Source organism: Phyllostomus hastatus, unplaced genomic scaffold (assembly GCF_019186645.2).
Source record: "Phyllostomus hastatus isolate PE091 unplaced genomic scaffold, TTU_PhHast_1.1 phas_scaffold_60, whole genome shotgun sequence".
NCBI classification, from domain to species: domain Eukaryota; kingdom Metazoa; phylum Chordata; class Mammalia; order Chiroptera; family Phyllostomidae; genus Phyllostomus; species Phyllostomus hastatus.
Genome location: NW_025334038.1, coordinates 9,208,988 through 9,235,091, shown reverse-complemented (window position 1 = coordinate 9,235,091; position 26,104 = coordinate 9,208,988). Strand labels below are relative to the sequence as shown.

Genomic DNA, 26,104 nt, shown 5'->3' with positions numbered 1-26,104 from the left:
GGCGTGATCATAGTGCAGGCAGATGAGGCTGCTGGAGTCATCGGAAAATTATACCCTGATGCTGGAACTCTGTTTTGGTGATTATTTCCATCATTTCCAGCAATACAAGGAGGAGTGAATATCATTGTAAAAAATAAAAGTGCTGAACTGTTTGAAAGAAAATTGACTATTTAGATGATTTGATTTAATATGTACCAAATAGAAGGTGTTAAGACTAAGAAATCCTTTCTGGAACTTGACTCCCTAGCCTTTAGTTTTTTAATTGAGAATTTCAGAACAAAGTGGGTAATGTCCTTTTTAAAAGAAGGGGGAGGGGAAGAATTGGGGGAAAAGGTACAGGGAATAAGAAGCATAATTGGTAGGCACAAAATAGACAGGGGGAGGTTAAGAATAGTATAGGAAAGAGAGAAGCCAAAGAGCTTGTATGTCCAATCCATGGACAGGAAGTGAGGGGGAGGGAAATGCTGGAGGAAGTGGGTACAGGGCAGAGGGGGATAAAAGGGAGAGAAAAATGGGACAACTGTAGTAACATAATCGATAAAATATACTTAAAAAATAAAAGGACATTTTTATATTTTCCCAGGGTATACCAGTTTCAAATAATACTTTTGTTTTAAAATTAGCTTAAGCTGCACTTATTCACTTTATATTCTTTCTGTGCTTGCATAACTGATTTGGTTATGTTCAATGTTTCTTTCTGTAAGCTTTAAAGCAGTTAAACAAAAAAAATTCCCTTCACAGAATTACTGGCTGTGTTCATATATTTTTATACTCTTGTAAACTAGATTGTACAATATAATGCATGCCATCGTTTTCTTAAGGAAAACTTAAAATATGAAGTAATAACACATTTTTTCTAGAGTAGTTCAAAAATAGATGAGGCTCTACAAGTAATCATGATTGGTATTAGTAGTTATTAATTATTAATTTAATAGCTTATTGATGTTTAGTGTTCCTTATAGTTTCACAGACATACTGTAATTTGAGATGAGTGCATATTTAATTTTTTTTTTCAAAAGCTCTTGACTCTAAGGACATGTAAGGCCTTTTAAAAAGAAAACTCTGGAGTCATGTTCAGACTATCTTCTTTGCAAAAGCTTTTTTTTCTATTTCCCCCCGCTAGACTCTTGACTTCCATTGGAATCATCTCTTCTGTGAAAATGTAGATGTGCCCTGCATTATAAAACCGCAAATTATAAGCATATCTAGGCTGCCCTTGTGTCATGTAAGGAAGCAGGGAGAACGAACAACGTGTGGAAATGTACAATATGCCAGAACTTCAGTCTAACTGATCTAAAACTTTGATAGCCTGGCAGAGCCCTTATCAGACACACTCAATTTAACTATGCCCATTCAATATGGTTCTGACAGCAGAGAGTATATCTTCACTGTACAGAAGTCCCTAAAAAAACAAAAAGACCCTCTGCTTTATTTTTACAATTTTATTTTTGCTTTCTCATTGCTTCCTAATGTAAAGCAATTTGTCATGCTTGTCCTCTCTCCCCCACAGTCTTTCACAGTGTAGTGAGAGGTTTCCTTGAGTCCTTCCAGAATAACTGCAGGAAACAGTCTTATTATTTTCTGTGAAGTACAGAGATTCCCTAAACACCCCATGTATACATAATCAACAGGGGTATGCTAATTCTTCTAGTTAGCTGCAGGACAAAATTAGTCATGCTGGGAAGTTTTCCCATACAGAGGAACGCTATTAACCTGGATAGCTGACCAGCTAGTCATTTTTTTTAATGTAAAATGCAATGTTTTTCATTTCATCTCCATAATCATCATTGTAGTGTGGGCTAAAGTTACTAATTGCAGAAAGGACATTACCATAGTCTCCACTGGGACTAGTACACGAATAGCACTGAAAAACCTACTTTCTTATATGTCTTCAGCCCATGTAGGAAAGAGATTAGATGCAAAGTAAGATGTATTGTATACCATGGCACATTGATGTGAATACCCAAGAACCTTTTAAAATTCAGAGTTTAAAGGAATTTTCCCCCACTAGGGCTCAAGGTAAATTTGCTCTCTGCTTATTTCAAAGTGTGTTGCAAAGAATTCTTCTGATAGTAGTTACTTTGGATGGAAACAATAGCTGCACATAATGCATTACATAGCATACTTTTTTCCTGAATAAAACCATTAAAAACCTTATAATTTAATATGCCACTATCCCTTGCCTTTTGCAAACTAAGACTATATTTAGTTATGAGGATCCTAAGGCATTATAATTATTTTAAACTACAGTAATAACAGTAGAAAGATTATTTCTATACCTATTACAAATCCATGTATGTAGCAGACCTCCATTTAGTTCACTGGTAACTGCAAGTCCATTTTCAGGATTGTTAGATACATTCCAACATGTGTATAATTCCCATTAATGCTTTGCTGAATTAAAACTTTTTCTCCTTTAAAAACCTTAATTAAAGGCATATGTCCCCATTTATGTCATTATTTACAGTCCACTTAGTTCTAATTTTGTGTAATTTAGACATGGACCATGTTACTTTGTACTTTTATTTAAATTATATAAAACCATTATAAGAGGAGAAAAGGCATCCCCAGAAAAGATAATTCAGAAAGAAATGCACTCTGCTTGCTACATGTTGCAAGTCCTTCCTGCCTGTAGATTTAGATAATTTTCTAAAATGAGAAGTCTCAAAGAAAGAGAGCTCCAGCCTGCTATCTATCACTGGACAAAATAAAAACCGATAACTAAATTAATGGTACCATATACTTCATCATGCAGTGGAAAGAGATGGCCATTTTAATGAGTATTTTAATTTAAATTATTTCATGTTATCTCACCTACTGTCACAAGGTCTGAAAAAAATCACATATGCTAATAAAAAAGCCTCAAGTATTATCTCATTAAAATGGTCCAATGGTGATAAAATAGCACAAAATATTACAATAATGACAATTTATCATCTTATTAAGTTCTGCAAACTGTTATAATGTCAACATTCTTAATTGAACAATCCTATTCTAAATGCTATTTTGATGCTAATAAGAAACACACGGCCCTGGCTGGTGTAGCTCAGTGGATTGAGTGCAGGCTGCGAACCAAAGCATCACAGGTTCGATTCCCAGTCAGGGCACATGCTTGGGTTGCAAGCCACGGCCTCCAGCAACCACACATTGATGTTTTTCTCTCTCTCTCTTTCTCCCTCCCTCCCCTCTCTAAAAATAAATAAATAAAATCTTAAAAAAAAAAAAGAAACATGCATATTTTGCTCTCCTCCTGAAAAGTTTTTCTAAATGACTAACCATTCTGCAGGCATTACCTTCTCGGAGCTCTGCCTCCAAAGATCACTTCCCATCTCCCTTAGGTTCATTGTGTGCTTTTGCCTTCTCAATGAGCTTTAACATGCACTTGGAAAAACATTAGGGTTAGGATGATTCAGAGAAGAAATATATTCAGAATTCCAAATGAAGGGCATCATCCCCAGGTATCGGGTTTAATTCTGTAAGTATGTATGTATATTGGCCAGTGGTTAATGGTTTCTCCCTTTTCCCTCCTGTGTCCTTTGTAAGCTCATTCCTCCTTGCCTTTTCTAATGATAGGGATTAACAGAATATAATGAGTTCAATGATATTTAGTAGTCACCTGTTATAGACTTATATTTGGTACCATTCTTATCTACAACTGAGCTCAAAAAGTGGACAAGAGTTGGAAATGCACTATTAGAAGGTTCCCAAAGTACTGGCAACAAATTTAAACCAAAAACAGCCCATAGTTATTGCCAGTGAATAACCTGTTACTTCTTACCAAAAGGGATATTACTGATTATATCTGTTCCTGGTAGAGCAGTGATTGAGAAAATCTAAATCTCTAACCACCTTTGTTTTCTGAGCTGAACGTCTTGATTTGGTGACCACTCCTATCTTTGAAATGCCTTGCCATGTGAAGATTGTTCCACTTGTGTCTATCTTTGGCAAATTTTAAAGCTTGAGTGGGCAGCCCCTTACCCCAGGAAGCTTCCCACAGCCTCTCAACACTCAAGCACTATGTAATCAAGAATGAAAATTTATGTTAATTTTAGCCTATGAAAAATGTAATTAGCAAGGAGAGTCTGCTGTCAGCATAAATTATGCCCCTTATTGCCATAGGCAAATGGATTTTTTAATTACTTACCACTTTGCATAGCAATCTGTTTGTATGGATGGAGTCAACAGGTAGGCCATTCTAAGACACTCACCCATTTTACATTCTGTCCCTAAATCTTCATCCATCTCCTTCAAGTTGAAAAGTCCCTCTCGTTAGTCATCTGCCCCTCAGGGGTCAATTAGCCCAGGAGAGCTGAAAGAACTAGGGGCCTCATCTCCAAGCCCAGTTTCTCCGATAAATCCCTAGAGACTACATTTAGTATTTGCTGTTAAAGGCACATAAAGCCCTAGAAAGGTTCTGCCAAGGAGCTGACAGGTAGGACTACATGCTGGCTTCTGTTTTCTTTCTCAAATATGATACTTGGAGAAAGATGATGGTAAGTTTCATAGAAAGGGAAGTAGGGAAAGCAAACAGGTCAGTTATACACATGCACCACAACAACACACACAGTGAAAATCATTGCTACTCTTAAATAAAGTTGTGGTTTATGTATACTTGGAATCCTGCCTAAACATCTAACTGCCAGACATGAAGAAAAATATAGTAATTCTTGGGAAGGTCTGGAAAAGGATGCCTATAACAACATGGTGCTCTCTGAACAGTGAATTACAGCAGTGAATAGGGATAAGGAATGCCCACTGCAAAACTGAAATCCTGTGTGCCCTTGAACAGGTCACTAGCCCTCTCTGAGCCTCTTTTTTTAATCTATAAAATGAGGATCTTGTTCTAATTTTTAGATTCTTTAATTTAGAGTTTCATAGGCTGATGGAGATGAATTACCCACATTCCAGTAAGTAGGCTAGCAGGTCATCCCTTTAAGCTGAAAATGGGTCAATTTAGAAAAACCTAAGGGAAATGCTATCTTACTTAACAGGTAGAGGAAAATATGGAACATATTGCCATTAAGAGTTGGCATGGGCTGAACATATAAGCAAATTTCCTTGATGTTTCTATAAATGAAGACAAAAGGTTGTTGTTGGATTACTTATGGAAATTAAGGTGTTTGGGTAATGTCTTCCTCAGTGAGTCTTTGGTATCCTTGCCACAAACAGATCATTGAGCATAGTGAACTGTGGAAGGCAAATAAATAACATGCCGACCTCACTAATGCTCATAGTACTTTCCTCTCTGACATCCATAAATGTGCACTACTATAAGCAGAGCTCATTAAGGAAAGTAGGAAAGTTTTTACCCAGGTTTCCTAACTTTCTACCTCTGGAGGTGCTAACAATCAGGGAAGTACCTACAGAGCAGACAGCTGTTGGGAAAATGATGAAACATGGCCTCTGGACGTTCAACCCCTAACGATCTCTTCTTGTGAGGTTGGATGGCCATCCACATACTCTCATGAGTTTGATATCTTCTGGCTCTCAGCATGCACAGATTAAGCACCAGTTACAATGTAATATTAGAACTATAGTCATAAAATGTAAATAATTGTTCCTATTCCATTAAATATGAAAATAGGAGGTAAAAAGTAAAAAGCTAAATTCAGCTCAAGGCTAGTATGCAACCATATGACTTTCTACATCATGAATATAAAATAAAAGTTTCTTGGCATTCAACTCAAGCCCTTGAGCAAATCTACCAACAACCATAACCTCTAATGTACGTGCCTGAACAGAACCCCCATTGCATTCAGTACACAGTTCACCTTATTATTGGCTTCCCCGGTGACTGGCAGGGATGTATTTTTTAAAAGCTTTTTCGGGTCATTATGCCAAGGGCCACAGTCTACACTGTCAGATTCAAACAGAAATTTTGGAATAACAGAGTACACCCAAATAAACACAAATCTCAAACCAGGTTTGCTGTATTTGAATCTCAGTCCCATCACCTGTATAATTTACTCATCTTGTCTGTTTATCCAGGGTCCTTCTCTCAAAAATGGATCTAACAATAGCACATGTCTCCTCATGTTGTGAGGACTATGAAATCATGGGTGTGAATGTCTTAGTCAGCATCCCATACATAGTATAGTTTGCTGTTTTTATCATTGTTGATACTGTTGATACTCTTATTATTACTGGTGCTATCAGACTGGGAAGGCAGACCTAGGTTTTAGTTCCAGTGTTGTCACTTAAAATACATTTAAGGAAACTTGCTGGATCTCAGAATTCTCATTTGTAAAATACTGTAATGTTATTAGATCCTCTCTAGAGTTCCACTTGATTCTACACCATCCAGCATCTGGATATTCCAACTGAACTATAAGGGAAATGTTTTTGATCTGAAAACTCTAGATAAGTGTGTCACTACTCTAGTTCATGGAACATACATCATAGTCACTTCATGTCTCATTGTAGGAAGAACAAAAAATACCATATCATTTTCTTAACATTACAGTATAGGAAAGGGTCAGGTTATCTAAGTACATTTCTTTAGTCTTATTAAAATTTGCAGTGGAAGTCACTGACTCTGGAAGAATTATATTTTCTTAGACTTTAATTTTTTTCCTTAGAGCTCTGTGTTGCTAGCCTTATTAAATATTAAAACCAAAGCTGTTATCTCTAAAATCTTATGTAGAATTAGGTCCATATGAGTCGTTATTTTTAGAGCTGGGGTTATATTTTGGCAAATATGCTCTTATAATTAAAACTTGTAATAAAGCCAAGTGGTAGAATGGGGAAAAGTGGAATGAAGAAAATATATATGTGTGTATATATATGCACATATATATGTTGTAGAATCTGCCTTTATTCTGAGGATGGCAAAAGATTTATTTAACATAATGAATAAGAGCTTAGAGTAATTTTTTGTTGCTGCAGATAAGAGAGGCAAATGAAAACCTGCAAGAGGATGAAGAAGATACAATTGTAGATTCTGCATTTCAGAGCCACATCATAGGTAAGAATTCATGCCTTGATACATCTTTAGCTGAGATATTGACTACATGAGAGCTTTTTTCAGACTCAGTGTGTTCCTCCAGACCATGTCTTATGCCTCTCACTATCAAGACTGGGTTTTAACTTCTCTCACGTGGTTACCTTTGTCTTCTTAGACATTGGAAGCTACTATAAAATAAGTGGGTCAAAGCAGAAGCTATGAAGAAAACATAGGTGTTTGCAAGGGAATCGCAAAGCAAACTAATGAGAAGTGAGTACTTGTCAATATAACATGAGAATAATATTGAGTATAAATAATAGTTCTCTGAAGAGAAAATCAGTTTTGAATTGATCCAGTTTCTCTGGTAATTGTTTCAAGAAGCACCTTGTACAACTACTCTTTGTTAGAAATGTGGATTGGGGTGGCAGCTTTCTGAAATTGAATGCTTTTAATTGGATGGTTTTTACACCAAAGAACCAAGGGATTAAGTGCATATGGCTTGCCAAAAGTCTTCAATTCATTTTCTTTATTATTTCTGTTAGAATTCTGTTTATAAATAGGCCTGTCTCAGAAATAAGTTCAGCTTGTCAGCCATTTCTTAAAGTTATGCATAACCCTAACTTGAAGGAGCTTAGGTTCCCAACCAAAGGGACTTTGCTGACCTGTTTTCAGTAGCCAGAAAGCAACTGATGATGGAGTAGCTGTCTGTGACTGTGACCCTCTCCAGGCAATGGAAGAGGTGATGACTTTGAAAGCTCTGCTTGCCACCTTGCACACTTGCAGAATTAGTTTTTCTGTGGACTCTAAAAAAGGCTGTGAATATAAGCATGCTGATTCTTTAGATTTATGAGTCCACCAAGGCACGATGGACTCATTTCTTCAAATCACATGTGGGTGTAGTAGATAGTCTTGAATCCCATGTTCTAGGACATGGCAGCTTAAAAGATTTCTGGTTTCTGGTATAATCATTATCCACAACTCTTGCCGTTTCACCAGAGGACCATCAGCTGCCAACCCTCAGTGTCTCACTGCTCTTAGCACCATGTTGCTACACTTTGCAGCTGATTTTCTAAGACACCTCATCTTCTGCAAACCATAATTTATAGTTTATCTCAAAGAGTTATTATCCCCATGGCTTAATGAGACTGGCACACCAATTTTATTCTTTTCATTGGTAATTGGGAATACAAAGGTCTTGACAAAGCTGAACGAGTATAGTCTGAATAAGATTATTATTCCAAAAAGACATCCTTTATTATGGATGTCAATGTAAAATGCTTAAATTGGTAGCAGTTCTGCATAGTTAGCTGATAAGCAAGTTAAATGTTGTTTAACAGCCTTCAAACATGACACTGTGGGAAGCCCCCAGAGTCATCATTTTTCCATAACAAGATGTTTTTGAGCCTAAGACAACTATGTAAACTGAAAGCCTGCATTTTCTTCAAGAGAACTAGTAAATTTTCTTAGTAGACTAGCAATTCTTTTGATCTGTGCTGTTCAACATGATAGACAGTAGCTACCAGTTTCAAGATAAATTAATTTCAGTTTCAAGATAAATTAATTTAAACTATGCAAAATTAAAACATTATTTCTTTAATTGCAACTAGCCATTTTTCAAGTGTTCAATGGTCATGTATTCTGTATCATCTATGTGAATACTACCAGCATCAGATAAAGTTCTTTTGGAAAGTGCTGCTTTAGATTACTTGCACAAAAGTAAATTTCAAACATATTTCTGACAGAGAGCTGGCTTGGGCTTCACATAAGTGTAGACTTATCTCAAACTGGTAGAGAACTATGTGAATAAGCTGCCTTGGCTGCAAGTAACAACAACAACAACAAAACTAACTAGCCATTATTAAAGTAATAAAGTCATTTAATCATTTTGTTTAATTAAGAGTCTGGGAGGAAGGCAACACAAGAGGTATAGCCACTTAACAATGTTATTAAAAGCCCTTGGCCTTTTGTCCTCATACTTGTTGCCTTTGATTGCAAATTGATTTCTGCCACTCCAGGCGTCCCATCCACATTCAAAGCACAAACTATAAGGAAGAGTATAAACTCCCCAAACCCTCCCCCATAGGCTCCACCTTACATGTCAGTGGTGAGAACCAGATCATAAGGCCAATGCTAGCTGCAGGGCATGTGGGGGAAGTATGTTGCTTTCTAGCCTGTGTGGCTTGAAGTATTAGGAAGAATGGTATTGAGAATGTTTCCTGGGCTAACCCATCAATAAGATCACCACAAACATTTTTAAAAGTTCATCCATTTTAAGGCTGAATGAGACTCAACATGTCAAGTGGTTATCTTTTTTCTATAAAAAGGAATGAGAATATATTTTTTAGCACTCTGATAATCCCACTGTTCTTCCTTTTGTCTAGACTAAGTATTGCCACATGTCCTCACAATATTTTATAATCATAGAATATTTCCAATTATAACAACTAAGCAAATCTCAATGTGTTCTTCTTCTAACTAAGTATCAGCTAATGTCTCTGACAAAGCAGAACAATCAGAAAATTTATGTATTGTCTGAATGTTTGCATTTCAGTCATTTAAAAATAATCATGTTAGTTTAATCAAAATTTTATTAGTTGATTACAAGATAAGATGTTCTTAACTAAACCTGCTCTATACTGAAATTCAAGATTTATAAATTAAATAAAATGAGATTTTTCTGTAAAATTACCCTAGTAAATATCAGAATTCCATGTTAAAAAGCAATAAGCAAATGACTATCCTAGTCTAATAGAAGTATTAGAAGACTTCGGCCAGTGGAGGCATAGGTAAATAGATTTTGCCTCCTTACACAACCAAAAATAGGACAACAACAAATTTAAAAGCAAACACAATCAGAACTGCCAGAAAACTGAACTGTATGGAAGTCTGACAACCAAGGAGTTAAAGAAGAAACACTCATCCAGACCAGTAGGAGGGGCGGAGACAGGCAGCTGGGCAAAGAGGACATGCCACCAGGCAGCGGCTGGTGGTCCCACAATTGCATGGGGGTAAACTGGGAGGAACAACTGGGGATCAAGACAGACATGGAACCCAGGGTTCCAGTGCAGGAAAAGAAAGCCTCAAAAACTCTGGCTGTGAAAACTTGTTGGGGGTACAGTGCTGGGAAAAACTCCCATACTCACAAGAGAGTTCACTGGAGAGACCCACAGGGTCCTAGAACATACACAGACCCACTCACCTGGAAATCAGCACCAGAAGGGCCAAATTTACTTGTGTGTAGTGGGGGAAGTGACAGAAAACCAGCTGAGAGCTGAACAAGCACCATTGTTCCCTCCTTAACCCCTCCCCCACATACAGCACAGCAACACAACAATGTAGGTTGCCCCACCCTGGTGAATACCTAAGGCCCTGCCCCTTACAACATAACAGGTACACCAATACAAAGAAATACAGCCCAAACAAAAGAACAGATCAAAACTCCAGAAAAAGAACTAAGTGATAAAGAGATAGCCAACCTATCAGATGCAGAGTTCAAAACACTGATAATCAGGATGCTCACAGAAATGGTTGAGTATGTTTACAAAATGGAGGAAAAAGTGGGGCTATACAAAGTGAAATAAAGGAAAATGTACAGGGAATCAAGAATGGAGGGAATGAAACCAGGACTCAAATCAACAATTTGGAGCAGAAGGAAGAAATAAACATTCAACCAGAACAAAATGAAGAAACAAGAATTTTTTTTTTTAAAAAAGGAGAGGCTGAGGAACCTCTGGGACAACTTTAAATATTCCAACATCCAAATCATAGGGGTGTCAGAAGGAGAAGAGGAAGAGCAATAAATTGAAAACTTATTTGAAAACATAATGAAGGAAAACTTCCCCAATCTGGCAAAAGAAATAGATTTCCAGGAATTCCAGGAAGCTCAGAGAGTCCTAAAGAAGTTGGACCCAAGGAGGAACACGTCAAGGCACATCATAATTACATTACCCAAGATTAAAGATAAGGAGAGAATCTTAAAAGTAGCAAGAGAAAAAGAGACAGTTGCCTACAAAGAAGTGCTCATAAGACTGTCAGCTGATTTCTCAAAAGAAACCTTTCAGTCAAGAAGGGGCTGGGAAGAAGGATTCAAAGTCATGAAAGGCAAAGACCTACATCCAAGATTATTCTAATCAGCAAAGCTAACATTTAGAATGGAAAGGCAGATAAAGTGCTCCCCAGATAAGATCAAGTTAAAGGAGTTCATCATCACCAAGCCCCTATTATATGAAATGTTAAAGGTAACTATCTAAGAAGAAGAAGATCAAAACTGTGAACAGTAAAATAACAACAAGCTCACAACTATCAACAACTGAACCTAAAAAAGAACAAAAACAAAAATAAACTAAGCAAAAAACTAGAATAGGAACAGAATCACAGAAACAGAGATCACGTGGAGAGTTATCAGTGGGAAGGGGAAGAATGGGAGAAAAGGTACAGGGAATAAGAAGCATCAGTGGTAGGTACAAAATAGATATGGGGAGGTTAAGAATAGTATAGGAAATGGAGAACCCAAAGAACTTTTATGTACTTGATCCATGGACATGAACTAAGGTGGGGGGGGCAGGGGTGGATGCTGGTAGGAAAGGGGTGCAGGGTGGAAGGGAATAAAGGAGAGAAAAAATGGGACAACTATAATAGCATAATCAATAAAATATACTTAAAAAAGAAGTATTAGCACTAATAATCACAACTGCCATAGTTTTCATTGTTCTGTTTTTGTTAGTTAACTAGTATAACAGATTTCACCCATATATATTATACTAATTATAAATAAAAACTAAATAATCAGTAGGAATTCAAATACTATTGTCTCATATTAAAACATAACCCAGGGGTAGCATCAAAAATAATCCCCTAAGAGTATTTGGAAATTCCTGTACAGGGGAAAATATTTATTTTGAAGAGTTTGAGGAAGAAGCCAAACTGAATTGAGGGATATCCAAGAAAACAAGGGTGCATGGTAGACCCATCAAGTGAAGGATACATGTTATTTTTCCTAAACCTAAAAAAAGTTACAAAAAGCAATCTGTCCAATAGTTCCACAGGCGAATGTTCCAGTGTCCCATGGCTGAATGAAACCTGTTTACTCTCCAGCTGGGTGTCCTCCTGCTTTCTAAGGATGGAACCCCTGTGGCTCCTATTGCCAGAGGAGAGCACAACAAAGGACTGGGTGTAGCCCTGAGGTTCCAGCTTCCTTTGGTGTGAAGTTTCTGGCACTCTCCTCCTTACCCCAGGAATTGCCTCCAAGAGATCTTTCCACTGTTCTCCTTTCCTCCCCAGGTGGCCTCTGCCAATGGCTAATGTATTATGCAGGAGGGTAATAGGTGCTCGATAAGTACCCACCTTTGACTTTCATAACAGACTATGCACCAGCTTATTAGTATTTTCCCAGGATGTTTTATTTTCTTATCCTCTTTTTCCGTGGACTTTAGCTAGGTAATATAGTAAACTAACTCACGCCAATGAAGTAATGGATTTAACAGTTACCTTATTGTGTCACATATTTGCATTGTAACAAGGACTCCAGTAAAGTTTTACCTCTAGTTAAGAGGAACTCTTTGGAACTGAAATTTCAGGTGTTCAGATCACTGGTTTGAGCAAATTATAGGGTGAAGAAGAAAGATAATAAACAGCACAAGAAGCAATGTCAGGTGGAAAAGGTATTTGTCATATAACCCTACTTTCGAGAAATAGCCTGCCTGAAGACTAAGAAGTGAGTTGAAGCTAAGCTGAGCCAAATAGAGGAGATTTGGATCACAGGTACAGTGGCCATTTTATCTCTGTAATACACAGACCTTGTTCTTGTAACCTTTTATCATCCAACTATAAAGCATCTAATCCATGGTAATAATGCGCCCAGTCTGGAGTTTGGTAGAGGAAGAAATGATAAGAGAGTCATATGACACATAAACTATTATTGTCAAGGAATCTGTACAGTGGACTACAATGAAGGTCAGCAAATGCAGCAGCTTCTTCACCGAGCAGAGGAAAGAAGGCCTGTGCTGATGTCAGATGCCTGTGGCTGTGGTTCTTCAGGGGAAAAAGGGAGATCTCACAGACTCTTGAATCATGTACCCCAGTTACATGGAAAACAAGAAGCAAGATGTAGGTGTTTATCTCATCTGAACAGAAGAACTCCAGAACTACTATATTACATTAAAGCCCTAACACAATATGGCCAATAGTCATTATCCATATATGGATTATACAGTTTGAATTACCCAGCCAAAGTTGTTTTTATAGTCAAGACTGGATTTCCCTAATTATTCATTTCAGTAGCAGTAGGTTCAGATGGAGGTGAAAGAAACCCCCTAGGACAGTGGTTTAAGTAAGAATAAGAATTCTTGCTCTCATATGTGACAGTCCAGAGGGAGATAGTACAGGCTGATAAGACAGTGCCAGGCTTTTCATGCTTTGTCCCTCTGCGTCCTATGCTTTTCATTCCTAAGGTCACTTTATGGTTCAAGGTGGCTATTGAGAAACCTTCCCTGATGTTCACTTTCCAACCAGCAGGAAAGAAGAAGGGACAAGGAAGGATGTGGTTCATCCCTTTAATAACATTTCCCAGCAGTTGACCCATCCCTTCTGCTAACAGATCACTAGCCAGTACTTAGCCACACAGGATGGGAAACACTTCCTGGCATGGGACCACATGTCTAGTAATATAAAATAGAAGTCATCTTAACCCTGGAAGAAAGGGAGAGTGGATGTTAGCAGACATGTAGCAATCTCATCCTCCAATACAAACAATTTTTACTGTCATTTAAGGAAGCCATAGGAAAATAAACTTGGAGAGTTGTTGGGAAAGGTATAATTAAATTCAGTGATTAATACCTAGTTTCTATTTGCATATTCCGAACTACCACTCACTACTCTCTATTCATAGTTAAACTTGAGTAACTTTTTGAGAAAATATATTGAACTTGTATTAGTTTGCTACCACCATATTTATGAATAAATATATAATTGATCACCCACCAAGTTCAGAGGTTCAAATAAATCTGTGGAATGCAGTACATCTATAATTTTTATTTCTTGAAAATTAAAACAAATAGGACAGCAGGGCTTTTAGTACTATAGCTGCCAATCAATTAAAGTCTTTGATAATTAGCTGTCTTATTTCAAAAATATTACTAATTTTCCCTACTGTGAAAATTTTAAAAGTTTAGAAATTCAACATACCAGGAGTGACATTCATATTAAAAATGAAATTCAAGTATATCTCAGAAAGTTAATCAGACTTTCACAGCTTTTTGAGTGGAAGGATATTTGAGTCAAATGTCACATTTTGAATGGTGTGCTGACATATTTTCGCTTAATTGTAAGCTATTAATGATCAAAGCACAATGTGAGTGGGGTGTACAAATGTTCTCAATAACAACTTGCATAGATAATGTTGTGTTGACTACTAACAGACTGGCACCAGACTGAAAACTACTTAGATAATAATGGCTATGAGTGAGGAATAGGATGGAGTGGTTTTACACAGTTTTGATCTTATATTAATACTTCCCAGGACTATGATTTCTGCATTTCCCAACATACAAAGTGACATCTAGGAGGTATAATAGAGTAATAGCTTGGGCAAGGAAATTTCCACCATGGCTGCATTTCCATTAAAAATTGCAAGTGACAGACTCCAAAGGGGGAGCTTTGCATCTTGGCAGCCTGAAATATAGATTCTGCCTGTCAGGAAGATAGACCCATGCAAACAGGATCATGTGGTTCCTTCTGACCAAGGACGGGAAATAGTTATGTATGGACTTGATATGTATCCACTGAGTATCTACTATGCACTAAGCCCTGTACTTGGAATGTTTTGAGCCATCCTTCTTGTTTCTCATTCCTTTGCAGCTGGTTCCTGGTTTTGCCATCTGTAAACATGTATGCTCCTTATGTGGGCTTTTCTCTGACTACCAGTCATAATCATAAGATCAGGCTTTAATGTGGTTTCTATATTTTGTGAGCATACCAAATTCTAGTCTATGACTTTCTTCCTCTAATTTTTCATGGGGGGGTAGAAAATTGTACATGTATAGAGTTAAAAGTATGACTTTTTTACTCCTATGAAATAGTTGTTCTTACAGATTTGAGTTCTATTTAGTTCAACAAAACTGTATCGCACATCTTCTACAAGCCATGCCCTGTGTTAGACACGAGGGATACAGAGATGCATAAGACACACTCTGAGTATCTAGCAGGGAGATGGAGAGGCAAACTGATAATTGTGGTACCACATGAACACAGATAAGAAAGAGGTGTTCTCTGCATACACATGAGTGCACAGGGCAGGGCATGGAGCCCAGTTTTAGTGAAGCTGGAAATGCTGGTTTTCATCTGTAAGGAAAAGACAAGAGTAAGAGAGTAAGATATTGAAGTTTAAGAGCATTTACCATTTACACCAATGGTTCCTAAACTTTGCTACACATCAGAATCACCTGAGAATCCTCTAAAAATGCTGGTGCCCAGGTAGCACCCCATAACAATTAAGTCACGAGGGCTAGGGATGGGAACCAGGAATTTTTATTTTTCTAAAGATCCTCAGGTGATCCTAGTGTTGGTCAAAGTTTGAGAACCACTACCCTAAGGGGTAGGATTCATCAGTATAGGGGAAAGGGATATCTTTCAACTCAAGAGCAACAGCATGAGCACATGCCTGGAGGTGAGAACATGGAATATTGTAGAGGAAGTGAGTCAGTGAGAGAGGAGCACAGCAAGAGCAGAGGGTAGGTTTTGAGGATAAGGTAGAGATAGAGCTGGTTTTGGAGAATGGAACTGCATAATGGAAACCTTGAAAGCCAAGCTTAGATGTTTGAACTTTTTTCTACAGAGAATAAAAAGACTGTGGAGATTTTTAAAAGGAAATCATGATAAGAAGTGGCCATCTAGTCACTATGTTGACCTCATCTAAACTTTTAAAATAAAAGCACACTTTCATTTATTCTTTCTGAGCCTTGGACCAAACAAATATGCTAGTCACCATGTTTCCTCACCAGTGGTGTGTTGTGTCAGCCTTGTGCATTTGTGTAAAAGGATGGGCAGCCAGGTTATATAAGGGTCCCAAAAGATCCCTCCTGGCAGCTACAAGGATGTGTCTGATATTCTTTCCATTGGTAACTCCTATGGGTGAGGGTCCTCAAGTCACTTGTTATAATTCAGATGGCCTCTGGGAAGGGCACGTGTTGCATGCCACTGACTGCAGATAGCATCAGAGCATTTCTCAGGTTAGTGCTAGGAAGGCCCTTGAGGAGGGAGCATGGGCTAGGTACATTCTCCTGCCAGGGTACTGAGGAGCCCAAAAGGGGAGTTTGGATATTTAGGAGCTCAGCTGCTAGGAGCAGAGGCTAACATGAACCCTAGGGATGGTGTGAATTATAGGTGCTAGAGGGGAAAGGGTGCACTGAGCAGGTAATAGATGGACTCATTAGGCACAAAAGTTTTGCTTGTCCTTCCCCAAAGCCTGTTGCTCAAAATGCAAAGTTGGGGAGTCTGATAGAGCTGTACAGAGACCTCTTTTTGTACCATCCCCTCAATTTTGCAAAAAGCAATGAGTTCACTTTAAGTATATTAATGTATGTGTGACTTATGGCATAATAAGAAATAGGTGGGTGTCGAAACAGAGTTGAGCAGCAGGGTGCCTTAGCCCCTGAAGCAGCAAGCTACCCAATGTGATGGAAAATTTCAAAAGAAGTAAGACAATGATAAATGCTATACTAATATGTACTCTCTATTCAGAGCTTTCTCTATGCTGAGCACTGGCCAAAGTATTTTGTGTGTGTTGCCTTGCTTTATGCCCCCATCCATCATGCAGTTTAGGAACTAGGGCCCCCCCTTTACCAATGAAGAAATGGATGCCCTCAAAGGGGAAGTATGGAGTGGAGCCAGCATTCAAACTCAGCTTAGTCTACAGCTGTCAAGTAAAGTTAAATAAATACTGAAGAATGCTGAATGATGACTAGGTTCTTTGTGGATTACTTTTTTGGTCTCCAGTGACCCCTCTAACGATTGCTTGGCTGGGGGTTGAAGACTCAAAGAAGCCAGGAGTCATTGGGCAAGAAGAGCTGGGTTTGCTGTGTGCATGCGTATGTTGTATGAGTGAAGAGGGTTTTGATGAGTGGATAAAACGTGACCCATCCCGGGGAGGGGAGTGCGAGGCAGCTGCTTGTCAGGTCCAGATGTCACCACAGGAGAAGGCTGGCCCTATGCAGCCAAGTATTTTCATTTTTCACCAGAGGTCAAAAATCTAGATTTTTTGAATGTGACAATTGATACATTTTAACTGTGAGCTCAATTTTAAAAAGTAAATCTTCAGAGATTTTTATCTGGCAGTATTTCAAGTGAGAATTTCAAAATCCTTTCACAGAACAGTACCTCTAAAAGTATAGAATATAATATAAAAATATACATATTTTCTTAAAAGCATGGTTGAGCTACAATTCATCAGAGACTAGTCATAGCATGAAAGGTTGAATCCAGAGGGGAGAGAGTAATATAGTCAGCACATACCCAAGGGGTATGTGGGATCTGAGCTGGGCTGACCAGCTGCCCCACTTTGTCCTAGGACTTTCTCAGTTTTAGCACTAAAAGTCCCACATCCTGGGAAGCCCTCAGAGTGGGATGCACCAGAACAGTTGGTCACCTTACCTGTATCTAAGGAACTAAACTATTGACACAGTGAAAGCCCAGGGCCTGAGCAGAATGAGATGCTAGGTCAAAAACATCCCTTCCTCATTCAGCATAAAGCTGGACTCTTAAGAGCAATGTCCACATACCCACCCTGCAGAGGGAGTGCTGGGGATAATATCTTGACTCAGCCTCAATTCAGCTTTGTTGCAGCTGGGGGAAAAAAAATGTCTTTCCTGAAGATTTTGAATCATCAGCTCACACTCATGTGGATCATGGGCTTAATTCACACTCTCTGTGTGACCCCTGAATCCCCCAGCCTGAAACCTCTAAATGGTCTGAATTATGCTTTTAAATATTTCAGAGGAGAAACCAGGGGAAGGAATGTATAAACCAAGAATGGCAGAATATTAATATTTTAAAGCTGGACAGTGGATATAAGAGGACACATTACATTGCGTGAGAATATTTGAAATGTATCATAATAAAAGGGTTTTTTTTTTTAATGTACACTCAGGTTGACAGTACTTCCAGGAACCTGGCAAAACTCAACTCAAATGCTCTCTTGAGTCACCAACTCTAAATTTACATACAGATAAAATTCCAAGGAAAATTAACTCACAGCAGAAAAATCACTAAAAACACAAGGGAAAAAATGACTTCATAATAGAGCCAGGAAAAAAAGCTATGGAATGAGTCCTGCAAAGACTGCAGGATTGGTAATTATCCAATAAAGAATATAAAATAAAAATATTTAATGTATTTAAATAAAAAATGGAAATGAAAGTTTACAAAGGAACAAAAAACTGAGCAATCAGATTTCAAAAAAAGGGTACAACAGAAATTCAAAAACAATTAACACTTGTTATATTGTATTTATCACCACTGAAGAATTAGTGAAGTAGGAGATAAACTTGAAACATTATGCAAAATGTATCACAGAGGACCAAGGATGTGGGTAACATGAAAGAAAGGTTAAGATGCATTAGGTAAAATATGATAAAATCCACATGCATTTAAGTGTAGTTCCCCAAAGACAGAATAGAATGAATGAGGAAAACAAAATATTTTAAAAGTTAATGGCTGAGAATTTTGAAGAACTGAAGAAAGTTACCTACTCTCAAATTCAGGGATCTAAATTAGTTCTAAGATAAATAAAATGAAACTATACTTAAGAATAGTGATTTTAGTATGTGAAGAAATAGGATTGCTGAAGTGTATGATAGATCTATTTTGAAATAAAATCACTATATTGAAGAGATACATGCACCACCATGTTCATTGCAGCATTATTCAGGATAACTGAGACATGGAAACATCCTAAGTGCTTGTTAACAGATAGACGAGTACAGAAACTGTGTTACGTGTGCATACACACATGGCTGTGAGTGCACAGGAGTGCGCACACACACTGGAATATTACTCAGCCTTCACAAAGAAGGACATGCTGCCCTGTGTAACAACGTGAATAAGCCTGGAGGGTATTCTGATAAGTGAAATAATTCAGACACAGAGAGACAAATCATGATCTCACTTATATGGACATCTGAAAACATCAAACTTACAGAAGCAGAGAACAGAACAGTGATTCCTAGGGGCTGAGGCTAGGGTAAAGGGGAGCTGGACAAAGAGTACAAACTTTCAGTTAGAAGATGAGTAAGTTCTGGAGACCTAATGCGCATCATGGTGACTATGGTTAATAATAATGCATTCTTTATTTGAAGTTTACTGAGAGTAGATCTTAGTGTTCTCATCACACACCCAAAAAGTAACTTTGAGGTAATGGATATGTTAGTTAGATTGATTGTGGTAACCATTTCACAATGCGTAGAATATATCTATCAAAAAATCACACTGTATGCCTTTTTATGTATACCATTTTATTTGTTAATCATACCTCAATAAAGCTGAGGAGAAAAAAGAAATCTACATACACGCAGGTACATTATGGTGAAAATGAAGGAAAAATAAAGGAAAAATACTAAAGTAAATCAAAGAGAAAACACAGATCACCTCACAACATCACCTAACAACACACTTCTCAGAACGTATCCCCATGGTTAAGTCGCACATTTTTTTCTCTACGTCAGACAAAAAAAATTATCACAAGGTCAGACATACAAGGAGAACTGATAAGTAGAGAAAGTGGTAAACATTTTATATCTAAAAATAAATATACTTTATAATGTATATTATAAGAACACATCGAAATAGAAATAAGTCCTAGACATTAGTAGAACTGAAAATAAGTTGGAAGTGGTGGTAAGAATTATAGCATTATAATGTCCTTATAGTGTTGAGAATTAATATATTAATTTGATGTGATATATGCATATTAAAATTTCTAGGGTAACCATTAAAAGTAGGAAGAAGTTTAATATATTTTTAAACTAGTTGAAAAATTATGGGGGGGAAATGAAATGTTAAGGAAACTCATTGTAAAAGAAAACATGAAAAATATGAGAAATATATTAAAAAGAATAACTAAAAAACATAAAATAAAATGGTTGAAGTAAATGAATAAGTGAACATTTACAATCAATGTAAATAGTTTAAAATCTCTAGTTAAAAGGCAAAGAATATCAAGTGGTGATAGCTGTTTGGATTTCACAAACCTAAACCTAAGTACACAGGGAATTTGAAAGTAAAAGGACAGAAAAATAAAAACCTCAGAAATGTTAAAGAAACTTGGTATAGCTCATTAATAACAGGCAGAGTGGGCATATTCTAAACAAGGGTGTTTTGTTTTTAAGATGTACCAATTAAAGAAACATGAAATCAGTACGGTGAGTTAAGGTCAGCATTTGTTAGTTTGTTTTGCCTTTATTTCTTTACCTTAAAGAAATGGTCCAGTACAGCACAAGTAGTAAAAAAAATAGTAAAACTAAATAGTAAAACATGTGACATTTTGATAATATGTATATAGTTACACATACAGAAGTATACTAGTTTATGATATAAAAATGTATTACTTTGTACAGTAGTCAAAAACTTTTGAAAGGCAGGTCCCTAGAAAAACCCAAGGCAGGTATATCAGGAAATATATACTATAGCAATCATAGCCACATTGTCATAATAGCAAAAATGGAAAAGCATTAAAGTATCTGTCATCAGTAGAAAAGATAAAAATTTTGAAATATTTATGCTATGGAATACTATGCAGCAGTGAATTAATGAACTCCAGCTGCATATCCTGTCATAGATTCATCACAAAAACAACATTGATTGAAAAAAGGCAGTTACAATAGAATACTTACAGTATAATTCCATTTTTATAATGAGAAAAAGTAAAGAATACTGTGTAAGACTAAGCAAATGAACAATAAAACATAGCAAGTTAATGAGCAGCATGAAATTTAACAGTGAAGGGTGTGATCAGAGAGCGGTGTAGGGGTGGCTCAAAAAAAGAGTTGTTCAGGCAGATTGTGAATATTCTTTTATAATGATGGTGATTTAAATATAACTGTTATATATACTCCCGTGCTTGTAGTATATTTCACAATTATTTTAAAAACATAAAAATTGAAGTGCCATCCAGAGCAAAACACATCGGTGGGTTGAATCAACCTGCACTCTGCCTTTGGGACCCATGCTGTCCATCTCACCCTCTAACTACCTGTTGACCAGCTCGTTAGCACCTTCAGAAGAGAGGTCAGCCAAGAGAAGAGACAAGGGCAGAGGGGGAGCAGTAAGAAAGGGACACAGCCCTGACCGCCAACATAAAGTCACTCATCTTAAGTTCTGAAGCATGTCTGGTGTCAGAGGAGCATGTCAGAGACAGAGGTGTGGTGGGCAACTCTGGAATTTTAACTTTTTCCTCCTTGTTAGCACAGATAATTCAAGGTTTTGACATGTTATACATAGACACAACTCTGTGTGCCTTGATGCTGTTAAAGCTAGCAGTTCTTCTTGTGTCTTAAGGTAATGAAAAATTAGTGACTGAGAAGCAGTAGTGATTTTTTTTAAAGCCACATAATCAAGCTTGGAAGGCATTCTCCCTTCTCCCTACAGTAAGAACTCAATCATATATACTTAGTGGGGAAAAAATAAGGCTCAATTAAAGTGAATGCACCCTCAGTCCCTGAGGATGCCCAATGATGTGTCCATTAAGTGGCACATTTGAGTAAATGCCTGAGCTTGAGGCAGGTGTAAAGTGCTAGAATGACAGATCAGCTGAGGGCTATGACACATTGTGGAGATGAAAATTGAGTTGTGTAATGAAATACGCAACTGAGAGAAAATGGACATGAGATCCTGGGAACAGGGTGCTTTTGACTTGAATGAATGCTTATCCAACAGGCGTGCCAGAGCAGAAGCAAATAGTTGCAGGGAAAGGAAGACATCTCAGTAAATCTGTAACAACATGTGGCTGATCTGGTCACTTTGTAATGAGTCACAGACATGTAACCAGGGCTTAACTGCTTCAAAATAGAAATCCTCATTGTTGGAAATGTTAGTACCAGAGAAAATAACTTATCAATGCCAGTCTTAATTTCTTTCATCAGCTCATTGATAGAATTTGAGAAGTCATTTAACAATCTTCTTATCAGTGGTGCTGTGCCTGCTCCGCTCATTTTGCCCAGAATCAGATAGCAAGGTGAGGTCTGCTTTATCTTTGTTTTGCCACTCTGATGCAGCTAAAAGCTTTTCAAGAAGGGGAAAGAACAAGCTGAAAGGTTACCAGGTTCTGAAACGTTGTCACAGCCAAGCCAGGCGCATTGAATCAATTTCCAATGTTTTTTTATGTAGCTAAAACCTATGCTCTGGAGATGTTACTGTTTGATTATAAAAGCAGAAGGAATTTGAAGAGAGACTTTCATGCCACCATGATAAACAGTCTCTGCCTGTAACTCGATTGTGTCAACTCCCAAACTGAGGGGCAATATGCTTTAAGGTGACTTTCTGCCCATTTGAAACTCAGCCATGTGTTCTGTCTTCAGAGCCCATTTGAAAGGAATCTTGTGTGTATAAGAACACATTTGGAGTGAGCACCGGCTGCCCTGTTTCTGAATGAGTGGACTGCATTTCCAAAGATGTTATTTCCCCACAATACTGACCCAGTCATCAAAATGTTTCCCTGGTGTCTAAACGTATTTGTGTGTAATTCTGCTTTAAAATAGGTCTGTTTGCTATGTAACTCGTCATTTAAAAAATAAAAGTACTTCTCATGTGCTAGGTCACAACTGAGTCCAATTTTAGAAAGAGAACAGTGGTAAGAGGAGGCAGTGTACTGGGGAAATGAATGGGAGGAGGGGCAAAGTCCAGTTTGGATTTTATGGCTTAGTGCAAAATGCTTCATGTCTCTATTTTTTCAATCATCGGATGGAAGGCTTATTCTAATTAGTCTCTGATGTGTTTTCTGGCCCAAACTTCTAATGCTCTTTAAGGGAGTGGGGTTATACCTGAGCTTCAAAATACCTGTGCATGTCAAGTTCCCACCTCCCATGAATCTGTGGGAAAACAAAGGTTTCAATCACAGGAACTGAGTAAAGTAGAAAAATTGAAAAGGTTACCCAGTGATTTCTGGGCAGGACTTAGACCTTGTTCATAACAGTAAAGTTGCTGTGTGTTTGTCTAGAGTTTTGCATTTTGGGGAGTGCTTCCGTCAGTCCGCATAGCAGAGGCTCCCACCCGCGGTTTGCAGTCACACCAGCCTACACTCCAGTTCCCGCTTTGACACCGAACCAATGCTGTTATCTGCAGGAATTTCTTGAGCTTCTCTAAGCTCCCAGTCCCTCATCTGCCATATGGAAATAATGGCAATACCTACTTTGAACTACTACTGTTGAGATCATGGAGGTTTTTTTGCATATGAGTGCTTGACACTGTGCCTGTTGCTAGCAAGAACTATTGTTGGTTTTCATTCTTGTTGTAGTTAGTATTATAAAGGAGATGGATAAAGTATAGGTAGCTGTGGATATCATCTTTCTTTTCTTTCTTTAAGTTGTACTCATAGCTATGAGTTATTAGCATGAAAAAATAGAAGCAAAACCAGCAAAGGGGTGACAGCAGGGGCAACAGTCAGGAGGTAACCAGGCCCAGGCTTCCAATGGCCCCTTCCCAGTGGGTCACACAGGAGGCACTAAATACCCCAGCATCAAGTGAAATGTTAACTCCCTGAGCTCATTAGGGACTCAGAGCTGGCCACATAGTCACCCTCTAGCTAGCCCAATGAAAATCCCCATTCCCAGAAGGAAAGCAGATGTTCAGCATAAACCATATTGTTGGAGTGGTGGGAACCCTCTGAAATCTAAGTTCTAAGTTGCTAGGAAAAGGTCAACCTTGCAAGCAGGACCTTTTGGGGGCAGGCATCCTCAGGCTTGCACTGGTAACTCTTTCACCACAACTCATCACCTTGGCCCTGTCCCAAGCATCTTTACAGTAAAATTTTTATCAGCAGGACCCCATACCACAGGGTGAAACCAAACTTCAGTGTTAACTTCAGGCATTGTCTTTAGGGGTTTCAGCTAAGTTGAAGCTGACCTAGATGCTTCACCCAGGCTGAGGCAGAATCATTGTAGTCACTGATATGTACACTAAAAAGGACATTCCCATGGGCAGTCCATGGAACTTCTGGAAACAGAGTTTACTCTCATTAAGGCACTCTGCACACATTCATTAGTCAGACAGAACAAGCTAACTGGCCCCCAGTGTGACCTCCCAGCATGGCACAGCCAGCCGTAGGGCTCCCAGGCACACCTGAAATAATAGTTCAGTTTAGCCCTTGGTCTCAAAGGCATGGCAGTCAGTCCCAAACAGCTCTGCTCATCCACGACATCAGTTCATCAGTGTCAAGGAGCAGGTGACATCTGTCAGTGCTCTGTGTGGAAAGTCCAGGAGTTAGGCCACATTCATGGTCTCATAGTCGATGCTGTCAGGTGTGATCAGAGGCTCAGTGGTCAGATTGAATCCAAGGCTGTCACAGCAGCTTGGAAAGGTAGCATAGGGAGTTTTCATTCAGGAAGGGGGAGGCATCCAGGAACAGTTCCAAGAAACAAAGATCATGGATTCTCTCCCCAACTCACCCCATGCCTCCCAGGTACCCAAGATCCGTTTTCTGCCATTGGTACAAAATCAGTGTGTTCCGTTCAGTGATGTTAAGAAAACGACATATTTTCTTTCAGAAATTCTCACCCCTATTTTTTCTCTAGAAGGGTTGCATGCAGGAGGAGTAAGTGTTTTTGCAGGAAAAAAAGTATTTTTGTACAACTTAATTGGAAAGACATACCAAGTTCAGAAATTGGATAGGATAAAATCTTGAATTTTAAAACATTTTCAAAATGGGTTTATATAACCTTTCACCCTATTTGTACTTATTATTTGTCCAGTGAGCAACCTAAAAAAAAACAAACAAACAAAAAAACAAACTAGTTTTTCCAGGGACAGCTATACTTAACAATTAAACTGCACCTAAAGTGTGTTCCAGAAGAAAGGTGACAGAATCAGAGTCAGGACAGCAGTGCCTTGTTGCAAACTGCAACTAATACAAATGTCAGCTTTCTGAATAATGAAGAGAGTGAAGCACAATTAGTTTTCATGTCCATAATCCACAGTAATGAGGTGAGAGCATTCATACTGAAGACTAACATGACTTAAGGATGGATTGACTTGGTCTTAGGAGTGCTTGGCTGTAAGTTGCACATGGAAAGAAAGGCCTAAAATGGCCTTCTATTTCTCTAGGAAGTTCTCAAGTATGGTATTCCCCCACACACTGCAAATGGACCTGAACCAGAACTGCCAGTCATGGGTAGTGTTTCACCTGAACTACTATCAGCCAGCTGCCTTCTAGCATCTCCCTCCCAGATTATCCTTATGCACTGGTGTTATACCCGCTTGATAAATTCCAGTTTGTAAGAAAGAGTTAATGCAAAACCCTTATAGCTTTTACACAAGTAGGGTTGAATCCCTTTCCTTTTCTGACACTCAAATGTCAAAGCACAGCCACGAACCAAATTCAGTCAGTTATTACATATTTATTAGACATTGACTCCATTGTAGGCATTGTGCTCGATCCTGGGGATATAAAAATTGAGAATACATGGGCTCCAGATTTGATGAGGTGAGCTGATTCCAAACCAGAATCCTTATTTACATCGTCCTCTTAAACTGTAGTTGAAGATTCAATCACTCTAATATTTTGCCTCATTACTGGACTCTCTACAAAAAGGTCAATTTCCCTGATCTGTTATTTAAAACTTTGGTTGGACATTATTTTTTCTTTTTTTTAATTTATTTTTATTTATTTTTATGTAGATATTTTTAATTAATTATTTCTTAATTTTTTATTGTTGTTCAAGTATGGTTGTCTCCATTTACCCCCAACACCCCCACCACTCCCCCCACCCCATCCATCCCCACTTCCCACCCTGGATCCTACCCCGCTTTGGTTTTGTCCTTGTGTCCTTTATATATGTTCCTGAAAACCCTTCCTCTTTTTCCCCCCATTACCCCTTCCCACCTCCCCTCTTTATTTTTAAATCTTGATGGCTGTAGATAACCCCATCTTTGTAAATAATCAAGAAATTACATGCCTTAGTA

At 38.1% G+C, this 26,104-nt stretch overlaps 1 protein-coding gene across 3 annotated transcripts in view; it reads left to right on the top strand.

Moving 5' to 3' along the window:
* The window catches only part of NCKAP5 (NCK associated protein 5), an 881,281-nt gene that overhangs the window by 766,345 nt on the left and 88,832 nt on the right, over positions 1–26,104 (top strand). For all 3 annotated transcript variants that reach the window (XM_045826267.1, XM_045826268.1, XM_045826269.1), the window contains one exon: positions 6,886–6,964. In XM_045826267.1, the coding sequence (XP_045682223.1) occupies positions 6,886–6,964 (79 nt within the window). The remainder of the gene's footprint in view (positions 1–6,885; positions 6,965–26,104) is intronic.